Source organism: Humulus lupulus, chromosome 1 (assembly GCF_963169125.1).
Source record: "Humulus lupulus chromosome 1, drHumLupu1.1, whole genome shotgun sequence".
Lineage (NCBI taxonomy): Eukaryota > Viridiplantae > Streptophyta > Magnoliopsida > Rosales > Cannabaceae > Humulus > Humulus lupulus.
Window position 1 is genome coordinate 145,561,908 of NC_084793.1, and position 14,080 is coordinate 145,575,987.

The window sequence follows — 14,080 nt, forward strand, 5'->3', positions numbered from 1 at the left end:
TGGATTCTTCTATTCATCAGTAATAATACATAGCTGCATTTGCCTATAAAGATATGTTTGTCTCATCTGAAAGGAACTTTCCTTCATCTTCCAATATTGTTGTCAAGATATTGATAGGACCTTGCCTACCTGAATTAGAACCAAACAGAGCCAATAGGCAAGACAGCAAACCAAAGAGAAGAAGTAAAATTATATTATAGTAGTAACCAGGAAATTAGAGAGCCTGGACCCTCCTTACAAAGATGATTCTTCTTACAAGCTAGCTGAATCACAAATAGAAAATAATCCTCTTATTTATACTTAGCCTCTATGGTATACGGTGCACCTAGGTACTACCCAAACAAAACCCACATAACAGATTTAGAGTGTATTATCCCCTAGAGCCCTCTCTACGTGTGCCTTCTTGTGCCTCCTAGCATAGACATACGTTAAGGGAGGTCTATCAATACCGCCGGCCTGAAGTTTCACCTTGTCCTCAAGGTGAAATTGGGGAAATTGCTCCTGAATGACAGCGAAATCCTCCCAAGTTGCTTCAAATTCTGGTAAGTGTTTCCATTTGATGAGGGCCTGTGGCTTGGTGTTGTGTGTTCCAGGACGAACCGCAAGAAGGGATTCTGGCTCCAAAAGCCACTCTAAGTCAGCAGTGAGGCCTGGAGGAAGGCATGTAGCCTGCTGGTGCTGTCCAAGTGCTGCCCGCAAGCAAGAGACGTGGAAGACGGGATGAATGGAAGCATGAGATGGAAATTGAAGGCGGTAAGCTGCTATGCCCACACGAGCCAACACCGAGAAGGGGCCAAAGAACCGAGGGGACAGTTTTTCATTTGGCCGTTTCGCTAAGGTGCGCTGCCTGTAAGGACGGAGTTTCACATACACCATGTCGCCCACCTGAAACTGTACATCACAACGCTTGCGATCAGCTTGGGCTTTCATTTTCTGTTGAGCACGGAGCAAATTTTGCTTTAGCATTTGGAGGATCTCATCTCGGTCACGCAACTCTTGGTCCACAGCAGAAACCTTAGTACTTGCCGGCTCAAATCGAAGCAGAGGGGGTGGGTCGCGGTGGTAGACAGCACGAAACGGGGTCATCCCAATGGAGGCATGATGTGAGGTATTGTACCAATATTCGGACCACGGTAACCACTTCGCCCACTGAGTCGGTTTGGTACTGACAAAACATCGTAAATAGGTCTCAAGGCAGCGATTGACCACTTCTGTCTGACCGTCGGATTGAGGGTGGTAGGCCGTGCTGTATTGTAGTGACGTCCCCTGCAACCAAAACAGCTCCTTCCAAAACAAGCTGATAAAGATCTTGTCCCTATCCGAAACAATGGAACGGGGTATCCCATGGAGCTTCACAATCTCACGGACAAAGACATCAGCCACCGTGAAGGCCGAGAAAGGATGACGGAGAGGGATGAAGTGGCTGTATTTCGAAAGGCGATCCACGACCACTAAAATAGAATCAAAGCCTTTAGAGACAGGGAGGCCTTCGATGAAATCCATTGAGATATCCTCCCAAATTTGCTTAGGGATCGATAATGGCTGCAATAGGCCCACTGGAGATTGCGCCAAATACTTATTCTATTGGCACACCGAACACTCAGCCACAAATTTCTCTACATCCCGGCGCATACCCTACCAATAAAAATCTGCCCCCAACCACTGGAATGTTTTAAAAACCCTTGAATGTCCACCCACAGTACTGCCATGGTATTCCTGTAGGAGCAATGTAATAAACAGAGAAGACGCGAGTAACACCAAACGGCCTCTGAACTTGAGACACCCATGTACCAAGGAATATCCTCCATAATCAGCACCCTTAGAAAGCTCATGTAGTACCTTAGAAAGAGCTGGGTCTGTCGCTATGTGATTCTGCAAATCTGGAAGGGAAAGGATGTTGGGCACTGTAATGGCAGCGAGAGCGACAGTTGGTTCAACCCGCGATAGCGCATCAGCGGCACGGTTCTCACCGCCTGGTTTGTATTGGATATCAAAGTCATAACCCAGAATTTTGGTCAGCCACTTTTGATGATCCATGGCCACCAAACGCTGCTCGAGGAGGTGCTTCAAACTACGCTGATCGGTACGAACGACAAACCTCCTTCCCAGAAGATAAGGACGCCACTTCTGAATGGCCAACACGATGGCCATTAGTTCGCGCTCATAAATAGATTTCAGGCGTGCCCGGGGTGACAGAACACGACTGAAATAAGCCACCGGGTGACCAGCTTGCATCAAAACTGCCCCGAGCCCCATGCCCGATGCATCAGCCTCTAGAGTGAAAGGAACGGTGAATTCGGGCAAGGGCCAATACAGGAATGGAACACATGGCTGCCTTCAATCTTTCAAACCCAGCCTGAGCGTTAGGAGACCAATGGAAGGCATCTTTCTTTAACTGATCCGTAAGTGGGCGAGCAATACTCCCATAGTTCTGGACAAATTTCCGGTAGTAGCTGGTGAGACCCAAAAAACCTCTCAAGTCCTTGAGAGTGCGAGGGACGGGCCAGTTCAGCATGGCTTGAATTTTGGAGTGGTCAGCAGCGACCCCTTCTGCCGAGATCACATGACCGAGGTACTCTATTTGCGGCTGGGCAAAAATACACTTCTTGCGATTGGTGTACAGTCTGTAGTCTCGTAGGCGCTGTAAAACTAATTCCAAATGAGTCAAATGAGTGTCCATAGACGGGCTGTACACAAGAATATCATCAAAAAATACCAACACAAAGTCTCGCAGAAAATCACGGAATTCATCATTCATAAGAGCCTGAAAAGTGGCTGGCGCATTTGTGAGGCCGAAGGGCATCACTAAGAACTCATAGTGGCCCTCGTGAGTGCGGAAGGCCGTTTTCGGAACATCACAGCGAACCATGCATATCTGATGGTACCCAGATTTTAGGTCCAGCTTCGAAAAAAAACTTAGCGCCATGGAGCTCATCCAAAAGTTCGTCAATCACGGGAATGGGGAATTTGTCAGCCACCGTCTCGCAATTTAAGGCACGATAATCGACACAGAACCGCCTGCTGCCGTCCTTCTTCTTGACCAACAATACTGGACTCGAGAAAGGGCTCATACTTGGCTGAATAAGACCTGCCTGAAACATGTCTCGCACCATCTGCTCAATCGCATTTTTCTGAATGTGAGCGTATCTGTATGGCCTGACTGAAATGGGCTGCGTGCCTGGTTTCAGTGGAATAGAGTGCTCCCTAGCGCGCACGGGAGGAAGACCGGGAGGCATCTCAAACACATCTGGGTATTGAGCAAGTAATTGTGCCACGGGTGGGTTTAAGGAGGAAGTGTCGGGTGCTGTATCAGCTGCCAAGGCGCCTAAGTGGACCCAGTAACCCTCAGCTCCTTTTTCCACTGCTAAAACCATAGCCTTCAAGGATATTGGTGATTTACAAAGGCTAGGGTCTCCTTGCAACGTCACCCAAGAACCATCCACTTCGAATTTCATCACCAAGGTACGCCAATTTACTTGCATATTCCCTAGAGTTTCCAGAAATTTGATGCCCAATATGACATCATCCCCCCCGAGTTCGAGAGGGAGAAAGTCAGTCACCACCCGAATGGATCCCAAATCAAGTTCCACCTGAGCGCAAATGCCTTACGTTCGGACCTTACCGCCTGTACCCAATAATACCCTGTAACAAGTTGTAGCCGTAATAGGGAGTCCCGCTGCATGTACGACTGCTGTGGAGACAAAATTATGGGTGGCCCCATTGTCGATGAGAACCATAACCTGTTGTTGTCCAATCTGTCCCGCCAATTTCATCGTATGTGCGGACGTAATCCCAATGAGAGAATTCAGCGACAAGGTGGCTAAATTTTCATCTGAAACAATGGTGTCCCCCGACTCCGGCGACAGGGGCGGGGTTTCCTCGGGTGGCTCAGTTTCTTCGCTATCTGGGACAAGTTCGATTTGGAGGAGCTTCTGCTAACAATCATGGCCTGGGTGGAATTTCTTATCGCATTTAAAACAGAGCCCCCGTGCTCGTTTTCCCTGGTATTCCGTCTCGGACAGTCGGCGGTAAGACGAGGAGCTCGAAGGACGAACGCTGCCGGCCTTTGAGACTGTTGGACCCAGTGATGCGGAGGAGGAACCTCCTGGTTTAGGCAACGATACATGGGGAAGAGATTGAGCGAGATACGACCCATAAGGCGATCGCGTGGGGATGATGGGGCTCAAGTGTGGCTTGGAGTGAGTGGGCCCAAGGTCAGTAAGTGATGACCCTCCTCTACCCGTTGGGCCGTTTCCATCACTTGGGCTAAGCCTTTGGGCTGAAGGATATGTAGGGCAGCCTTCACTTCTTCCTTAAGGCCCTTCACAAATGATCCTTCCAGTATATGGTCTGGCACGTCTGGGACACGAGAAGCCAGCACCTCCCATCGGACTCGGTAGTCCTTCACATCGCCGGTCTGAACGATGAACAAGAACTCCTCATACAACGACCCAACCGGGACTGCTCAGAATCGAAGAAGAACCAACTGTTTCAGCATACTCCACGACGTGATCAGCCTCAGTTGGTTCTCCCACTGGAACCAAGACAGAGCGTCGCCGTCGAGACCCATGATAGTCGTCTCTAGCATCATCGCCTCGGTCATCTTTGAGAGAAGGAAATATCGCTCGGCACGGTAGATCCACCCATCGGGGTTCTCCCCATTAAACACTGGAATTTCCATCCGTGGTGGATGAAAATCTTGGCTGGGCGACGGACCCGAATAGAATGAGCCCAATTGAATCGGAGGTGCAGTCGTGGGAATACCCTGGGGCACGGAATGGGGCGTCGGCGGTCACTGAGGTACGGGTGAGTGGTGGGTAGCTGGTGGTGGTGCTCCGATCGAGCTGGGTTCGCCAATCGACGAGGCGTGGCCCTCAACCGCACGTCTTTGGCGGTCGACACTAGTCACAACTGCCTCTGGCGGAATTCGAGCAAGAAGATTGAGCATCTGGGATAGCTGCGCCGCCATCGCCTCCAAGTGCTTGGACAGGGCTGTGTCCAAATGCTTGGCCACCGATTGGGCAATGGAAGATTGAAGTTCCTGCTTCAGTTTGGTGAATCCTTCATTGAGCTTGATCACATCCGAACGGAGATCAGAGACTTCGGCACCCACCCTCTCGTCAATAAGTTCGGCTACCGTGTCCTTCTTAGGCCCCATGAACGAGTGCTCTGATACCAATTGATAGGACCTTGCCTACCTGAATTAGAACCAAACAGAGCCAATAGGCAAGACAGCAAACCAGAGAGAAGAAGTAAAATTGTATTATAGTAGTAACCAGGAAATTAGAGAGCCTGGACCCTCCTTACAGAGATGATTCTTCTTACAAGCTAGCTGAATCACAAATAGAAAATAATCCTCTTATTTATACTTAGCCTCTATGGTATACGGTGCACCTAGGTACTACCCAAACAAAACCCACATAACATATTTAGAGTGTATTATCCCTTAGAGCCCTCTCTACGTGTGCCTTCTTGTGCCTCCTAGCATAGACATACGTTAAGGGAGGTCTATCAGATATGCTAAGTGTATTAAAGCACTCATGTACTGCATACATCATATATTCGTCTCTTGAAATTCTATCCCATAGTTCGTCATCTGGGGAGTCTCTAAATTCAACAGCAATGTCCAAAGTGGCAATGTCATCTAGTGAGAATTATCTACATAAGTATACAGTGGAAATATTCAACTCAGTCAATTTGACATAATGTTGAAATACATAATTGGAAAACAAGCTTTTTTCCAGTTATGAATACATAGAATTATGTACAAGAAATTTGACCACTAATAAACTTGCTAGCAAGAAGGAAGTGGGGCCACTGAACCAAAGCGAGAGTTCCTGAATTTTTAGGCATTGAAAGAAATTCCATTTCTTTGTAAAAAAAATGTCAATAAATAAGTGGGGCCCAAAAAATGGAAACAATATATATCCTGCACCTGCAGAGCTTCAAATAAAAATCGTTACAAAATTCTAGTGCTCACTGGTTTGTTATATAATCTTCTTCCCTAAGATTTGTTATGATTTCATTCCAAAATGGAGAGAACCGTGCAGCATTAACCTTCTTCTCAAAAAACTTCAAACAAACATGTCAGTGCATGTAAGATTATCCAATGATCCATGATTTTGGTTGTGGGGGTGAATTGATGGGTAAGAAAAAAGAAAAATATAACACAAAACTTAAAATATAACGCATCTGATCACCGCTAGCTTGTCCAACATTTTTAAGAATAAAAGTGTCATGTAAGAACAACAAAATCTATATGTAAAGTTGTTTTAAAAAATAGACAAAACAAAAACTCTACGTGTCTTTTTTTTTAAAACAACAAAAAAGCCCAACATTTGGTGAAAAGGAAAGTGAAATGTCATAAAATTAGTTATACTATCTCAGATAATCAGGCGTCTTGCATCAGTCTTAGTTTGATCTTCTCTCACAATTTACAACAAATCAGTTTAAGTCCATATCTGCAAGATATTGTCCATTTTGGTGTGCAGGATACATTTCTCTTTTCAATGTAGACTCGGGATACATTTTTTACATATGCATAAAACACTGATCATCAAAAGTACAACTACTACTAAAAAAAAGCTATAAAATAATTAATATGTTTTTTAAATGAACACTTTTCTTTAGAAAAAAAAACTAATAATAAATGAATAATTGAAAGTACTACTACTCAAATGAAAGCTGTAAAAAAACGTCAATTATGAAATGTTAGTAGATCTTTTTGCATAACTGACCTGTCCGTGCTGACAAGTTCTGCAAAAGAAAAAGAAAAATTGCATTTAGATGGTAAATGAATGAAAGAGAGCATTCACACAATTAAGTGAGCAACAAAATACACTCATTTTTCCATCAAATGTAAAAGAGTTATAAGGATGAAGGTCTAATGAGAAAATTCAACCTGTTGGAAAGAGGTACATGAAGGGTGCTCATAAAAGCTTCTGGAAACTCTTCAAAAAGTTTGTGAACTGCTTCCAAGGATCTAATTTGGAGATGATAATAGAAATTTTGAAGTTTTAAAGTTCTGGTCAAACATATAATAACAAACAATCACACACAAGTAGAAACAACTAAATCAGATCAAAGTACTCACTTCTCCTAGACGATCTCTGGCCCCAAGAAAAAAGCCCCATATAGCAGATATGACAGTGTAGAACACGTGGACATTTAAGAGATAAATCTGTGACAGCAGATAATAAACAAAGAGCGTCCTATCAATAAACTAAATAATTTTTATAATTAAATAAATTGTAATGATTTTGATTACTATGTTTACTTAATTATCATCGAGATAATGATTCTTATTCTCATCTCTTCTATCCCCATTCATTTATCTTCAAATTTATTATGATTACAATTATGTTGAAGTAAATGTGCCATAACATGTTTGATAAATAACTTTTTTTTAAGACCTAAAGAAGTTCCAACTTACAGCAATTACAGGAGACCATAAGCTAGCCACAGTCAGAGCATTATGGTTATCTGCAAGCATAAATATAAGTACGAGCACATAAATAAAAATGATCAAATAGCACAAATTTCTGAATTCAAACATGCAAAAACCAACATATAATAATCAACGAAAACCACAAACATCAACATAGGAATACCATAATAAACAAAACCATATGATATAAGCACTTCACATTTCCATAATGAAATAGCTTAGCTGCTTACGTTGAGATACAAAATCATGCCAAGAATATTGTATGGTATCCATATTTACTATTGTCCGAGTTGGTTTTACCAATGGCCTGATCTGGAAGAAAGCAAAAATAGAATTCACAATATTAACAACACCAACCCAACTTGTCCCCATGAATTTCGTACATTAATTTCAAGTTCATCCATATCGATAATTAAATTCGTAACAATCTCAAATAAGAAAACAATCAAATAAATAGATGTCTATAGCTTTTTTTTCATTCAAACATTCAATCAAACATCGTAACTACATTAATTATATAGTTAAAATGTATATTTTATAAACACTTCCATTCTCACAAATAAATCATAGTTAATGGAACACCACTATCAAATACACACATTTTCAACAAAATCAGTAATACTCAATCAAATTTATTGAACTATAAGTTATTTTGTAGAAAAAAAAAAAACTCATCGCAGAAAAGAAAAGAGAAACATACCAAAATATTCATGTCTGTCACTGTTAGGGAGATGAAGAGGCTGAAATGCTCGGCTTGCATGACTCTAGGCTGGAGAAGGTAGCTGGGCGACAAAGAATGCCCGGACTGAAGGCTGGATGGAGCTAGCTGGTCTCACGCAGGGAAGAAGAAGGCTTGGCCGCACACAGGGAAGAGGAGAAGAAGAGCTGGCCTCCGATGTCGTTGTTGACCTCTGGTGTCATGTGAGGGCTTGGGCCCGCGTGGGTCGAAGCTTCGACAGCCTCTGAAGATCCATAGCCGATGCGTGTAGGGGAAGGTAGTGGTCGAGCTCCACAAAGACACAAGCGATAAAGAAAGAGTGAAGGAGAGAGGTCTGGTGGATTAAGAATTAGATAATAGTATAACACATTTTTTAGTCTGGCACGTATAATTTTTTAAGGCCCCCCATTTGTTTTTCCAATTTTCACTTTACCGCTTTTTTATATTATCAATTATAATACTTTTTAAATAAGCTTATATTAATGTGTTGTAGAAAGTATTATTTGGTGTAGTGAGCAGTGTTCAAGCTCGAAGACGCATTAAATATATACACGGAGAAGTTGTTAAGAAATCCCTATTTCTTTGGGATTAGTTAAAAATGTGTATTGAATCCCTATTTTTATGGAATCTTTATTTAAATATTTCATTTTAATTGTATTAATATTCAAATATATATTTGAATTGATATTTGAATATATTGTGTAACTTCCCTAAACTTGTGGGAATATATTCTTGTAACCAGGTCTATAAATAGCATAGATCTAGTCATTTGTACGAACGCACAATTTTATACTGAGAAACGCTCTATGAAATTGCTCTTTCTTGAAGCTTTAACACAGACCTTAATAAAAGTGACTCATGGATATAGGTAGATTTTAACCGCTGAACAACATAAAATATATCTTTCTTTTCTTTTCTTCCTATTTAATTGTTTAATTGTTCTACATAATTGAGTTGATGAAAAACGGCGTCAACAAGAGGTCTCTCTCTATTTGGACAAACACTCTATACTTTTTCATTAGAAGAAATTACTTGGCGTTATTTTGGAGTGAATTTTAGAGAAAATTAGAGAGTTTTTGTTCTTTAACTATATTCTGTTTCATCTCTTTCTTTATTTTTCTCTATGAATTCTTTTGCTTTTTATTTAATCATGCTAGCTAAGTTTTTCTTAGGTTAAGGGTGATTTCAAAGCCCTAAATATGATTTCTTGTTATTAATAATTTTCATTGTTATTTTATTCCCAATGTCAAATTGATTATATTTATCTATGCCTATTTTTATGATTATTATTTAGATCTTATTTAGCAGAGCTCATAAACAGGGCTTTTCTTTATTCTACTATCATCTTAGAATTTCTATCCTAATAGTTTAGAACTCTAGGTTTTGAGTGATAAATTGTAACTGAGATAATGTCAAAGTTGGTTTTAATTTTGATGATGAATATGACCTAGGTTAAATATATCACATGTTTATGGATTTATTGCTTAGACTAGACTATCTCCACTATGTTTAATGATTTTATTAAATTTAATCTTTGGTGTTTGCCTTTAAGATGTTTAATAGATAGAATTAATTAAGAATGTTTGCTTTAATTAATTATATTGTAAGATTGGGGTGATGACGGTTTCGTATTATCTACGGTTAGTAATTTGATACGGAATAAGATTCAATGATATTATTAATTGTTTAAATGATATTTTAGTGGTGGAGAATGACCTCTTAGCTACTTTAATTATTATATCTTTTGTTGATTGCTTTCTGTACGCCCTGATTTTCCCACGGGCTGATTAGAAAGCCGAGCTGCAGACTAATCATGATTATCTCATGAATTCCCCTAAGATCGGAGCTTCTGTCGTTAGCTCGAGGAAGACCCAAGGGCTCACCTCCATTGTCCAAGACTGGAGGAGGCCCCCTGAAGGCCAAAGGTCGAGTCCAGTGTGCAGCTCGCGATATGAGCTGGGTATGGAGCTATGACTCTTTGAGAAGTCAACACACGCAAGGTAAACGTGCATATATCAGGCATCACGTGTCTGATATCCCCCTGACTTCTCGGACACGCAGCAGGAACGTGCGTGTTCAGACACCCGCGATTGGGTTGGGCCGTGCGGCCCATTACTTCCTTACCTATTGATTTGACCACACTTATGTGTCAGGTTTCGGAATTAATCATGAATGTCACAGAATTGATACGACAAGTAAGAAGGTCACAGGATGACCTCCCTACCAACTTCCAGGTGCCTTCTCCTATAAATATGGAGACCCTGGGAGTTGATAGGGGTTGGAAAAAAAATAACCTCTTGTAAGAAATACTCTGTAACCAAATACTTAGTATAGATCAATAATATTGACTAGTGGAGTAGAAGGATTTTAACCTTCGAACCACTTAAAAAACGTGTCTTGAGTCACCTCTTTCATCCTCTAAGATCATATATCTATTTCAGTTCTATATTTGGCACTAATCCCTTTCTCTTCTTCTCTTAATTACCTGTTGGCGAAGAACCGCGTCAACAGTTTGGTGCTTTCATTGAGAGCTTTTTCGATTAGTGCTGCTGCAAACATCCAACTATGGTGACTACTCGATCCAGGCATGGTAACGAGACAGAACAACATGATGGGCAGGAGGCTCATCATACTACCATCCCTGATGAACAAGTTCCTGAAGTCCAACAGCGGCCAGAAAAACAGCCGGTGGGCCAAGATGATACCGGTAGTTCGGCGCCTCGGCCACCTAATCCGAACCCATGTTATTATACTGCGGTGGAGATGGAGAACGCTCAACTGAGGAGTCAGTTAGCAACAGCTAGCCAGCAAATCCAGGATATCCTGGCCCGATTACCCCCTCTCACAACCGGAGTTAACGTCAGAGAGAGGCAAGGCGAGGTTCCTAAGTCTCGCCAGGGTAACCGGTCCAGGCATAGCCGTTCGGATAGACTTTCGGCAGCCAACTCCACCCCTTCATCACACCATCGAGAGGCAAACTTTGAGGAAATGCCTAGGACCGGACAACAGAAATACAGCCGTTCGGTCAGGACGTCGACTCCTAGCTCCCAACCATCCTCGAGAACACCCTCGGGAGCTCGAGGAAATTCCCGAAGGAGATCCGGGGAAAGCTCGCGACGTCAGCCCATCCCCGACGACCATCCTGCGCCTCGTCCAGATCGCCCGACGCGGGACCAGCAGGTTGGCAGGGCCGAGAGGCTCCCACCAAACTTGATCCGTCCAAACGGAACTAGGATCACCTCCCCAGTCAGGCATCCTCCATCTCCGATCAGATATCTGTCTCCTCCTCGGCCCGTCCGGGACATCCCAGCCTATGGGAGTAGTAGGAGAAACCTTCCATCAACTAGACCTTCCCGGCGTAGCAGGGCGCCAGGGGAAAGCTCGGGTCGTCACCACCCAAAGCGGACTCCAAGCCTATCCAGCAAGAGCCACTGGACCCGCAGTCGCCGGAGTGATCTCTCTGGGGGAGACCTGCGTCAGCGGTTAAGTTCGGCACAAAGTCACCAAATCACCCAGGGAGGCGACCTTCGAGATCGCCTCAACTCTCATAGAGAGGACCGAGCTAGAGATGGTAGTCAGGCTCGCTCAAGGGGGCCCGGTCCGAAGTACGTAACGGAGGGAATGTCCCAAATAACCTATCTCAAGATAGGAGGGGCAATAACCCACCTAATATGTACAATAGATCCGGAGCTGTTGAACAGCCCCGGAATAACCAAGGACCTCAGAACGAAACCCTCGATCGCCTGACCCAGATGGAGGAGCTGATGAGGAAGCTCCTGTCTGAGAAAGAAAAAGACGAGTATGATTCGGGAGACGAGATGGAACTCTTCGCCCCCAACATAGCATCAACGGCATACCCATCTGGTTTCTGTATGCCTCACTTGTCAAAGTTCAATGGGGACGGAGACCCGTTGGACCATTTAGGGATGTTCAACACCCTAATGATGGCCCATAACATTGGCCCGGAGCTGAGATGCTTGATCTTCCCCTCCACACTGACTGGACCTGCCAGGCAGTGGTTCAAGCAAAGTAAAAGACAATCAATCAGTTCCTGGAAGACCTTCTCAGCCGACTTCAAAAGGGCATTCCGAGCCTCCCAGGCCGCCCGTGTTCAGGCCGACTCCCTGGCTAACGTGAGACAGCAGCCCGGTGAGACTTTGAAGGCCTACTTGAGCAGATTCGCGAACGTCGCTGCTCAGGCTAGAGACGCAGATGATAGCTCCAAGCTCATGGCCATGAGAACTGGAATCCTTGTCGGAGGAGACCTATGGAAGGATATACAGAGGAAGGGAGTCAGCTCGGTCAACGAATTCCTTAACAGGGCCCAAGAATGGATAAACTTGGAAGAAGCCGAAGCTGAAGCGGTGGGAACCAGCCAGGTTCCCGATCAGCCCGTTGGGACGGAGGTCATGGCAGCAACCCCCGACGTCACGCAGAGCAACCAGCCCGGTGGAGGAAAAGGAAAGGGCAATGGTGAAAACGGTCAGCACGGCCAAAAGAAGAATAAGTCCGTAGATAAGTTTAAGCCTGTTTTCACGACGTATACCGAGGTCACCCAATCCAGAGAAAGTATCTTCTTGGCCAACTCTACTCGGGTCCCTTGGAAGAGGCCGGAGCCATTGAAGCACCACAAGGGAAAGAGAGACACTTCCAAATTTTTCTGTTTTCATAACGACATCGGCCACAATACCGACGATTGCAGGCATTTGAAAGATGAGATCGAGACTCTCATCCGAGCTGGTCCCTTGGCTCAATACTCGCGGAACAAGGTCCTAGCGAGTCGACCTGCTCCAGAAATCCCAGCCAGTCATCCCGGGTCTTGGGTAGATCAGGATGTCCCGCCCCCCGTGGTCGGAGGAGAGATATCCACCATCTCTGGAGGTCCGCACATGGCTGGCACGAGCAGAGGCGCCCAGAAGAGATACGTGAATGAACTGAAGGCTCACAACGGGGTGGAGTTCGTCCCGGAACAGCGCCAATCGAAGCAGCAGTGATTGGAGAGGCAACCAATCATTTTTACGGAGGAAGATGCAGGCCGTGTCCAGTTCCCTCACAATGACCCCTTGGTTGTAGCGGTCCAGCTCGCCAACCGGAGAGTGAGGAGGGTATTGATAGACAACGGGAGCTTGGTGAACCTCCTATTCTGATCCACCTTAGAGAAGATGGGTTTGACCGTCGTCGAGCTAAAGGCAACCTCCATGATGCTGTATGGTTTTTCGGGAGAAGGATCAGCGGCGATAGGGACGATCGAGCTGGTGATCACCCTAGGGGAAGAATCTCGGACAGTCTCCAAACTACTTGAGTTCGTGGTCATAGACTACCCCACTGCTTACAACGCCATTTTGGGCCGACCTACGCTTATAGCTTTCGAGGCTATCACTTCCATTCGACACCTCGCCATGAAGTTCCCTACTTCAACGGGAACCTGCACTATCCATGGCGACCAGCTCGCTGCCAGGGAATGCTACAGCATTTCCATGAAGGGAAAATCTAAACCCGGGCAGCTGGCTATGGCCATTCTAACTGAAGAGGAATCTCAGGAACCCTCAGCGGACCCTGAGATTGAAAAACCTCAAAGCGCCAAAGGGGGAAGTGTCGCTTTGAGTGAGGATATTGACCCCCGAGTAGGCGAAGATAGATCCGAGATCCAGGCTATTGAGGAGCTCGAGGAGGTGAACCTTGATCCACAAAATCCATCACGAATGGTCAAGCTCGGGAAAAACCTCTGCGGCAAGAGGAAGGTGGAGCTGAATACGTTTCTGCGGGCTAACTTAGACGTATTTTCCTGGTCCCACGAGGACATGGTGGGGATTAGCCCGAGTGTCATCATGCACACGCTTCATCTGGACAAAAGCATTCCCGCCAAGTCTCAGAAGCAAAGACGTTTAGGAACAACCCGGGCTGAAGCCCTAGAA

The 14,080-nt window shown here is 44.6% G+C and overlaps 1 protein-coding gene across 1 annotated transcript; it reads right to left on the bottom strand.

Annotated features, from left to right (window-relative positions):
- Positions 1-2,266: 2,266 nt before the first annotated feature.
- On the bottom strand, positions 2,267-2,803 carry LOC133823116 (uncharacterized mitochondrial protein AtMg00860-like). The gene has a single exon (XM_062255718.1). It carries the CDS (start codon positions 2,801-2,803, stop codon positions 2,267-2,269), a length of 537 nt encoding a protein of 178 aa, XP_062111702.1.
- Between the last annotated feature and the right edge of the window lie 11,277 nt (positions 2,804-14,080).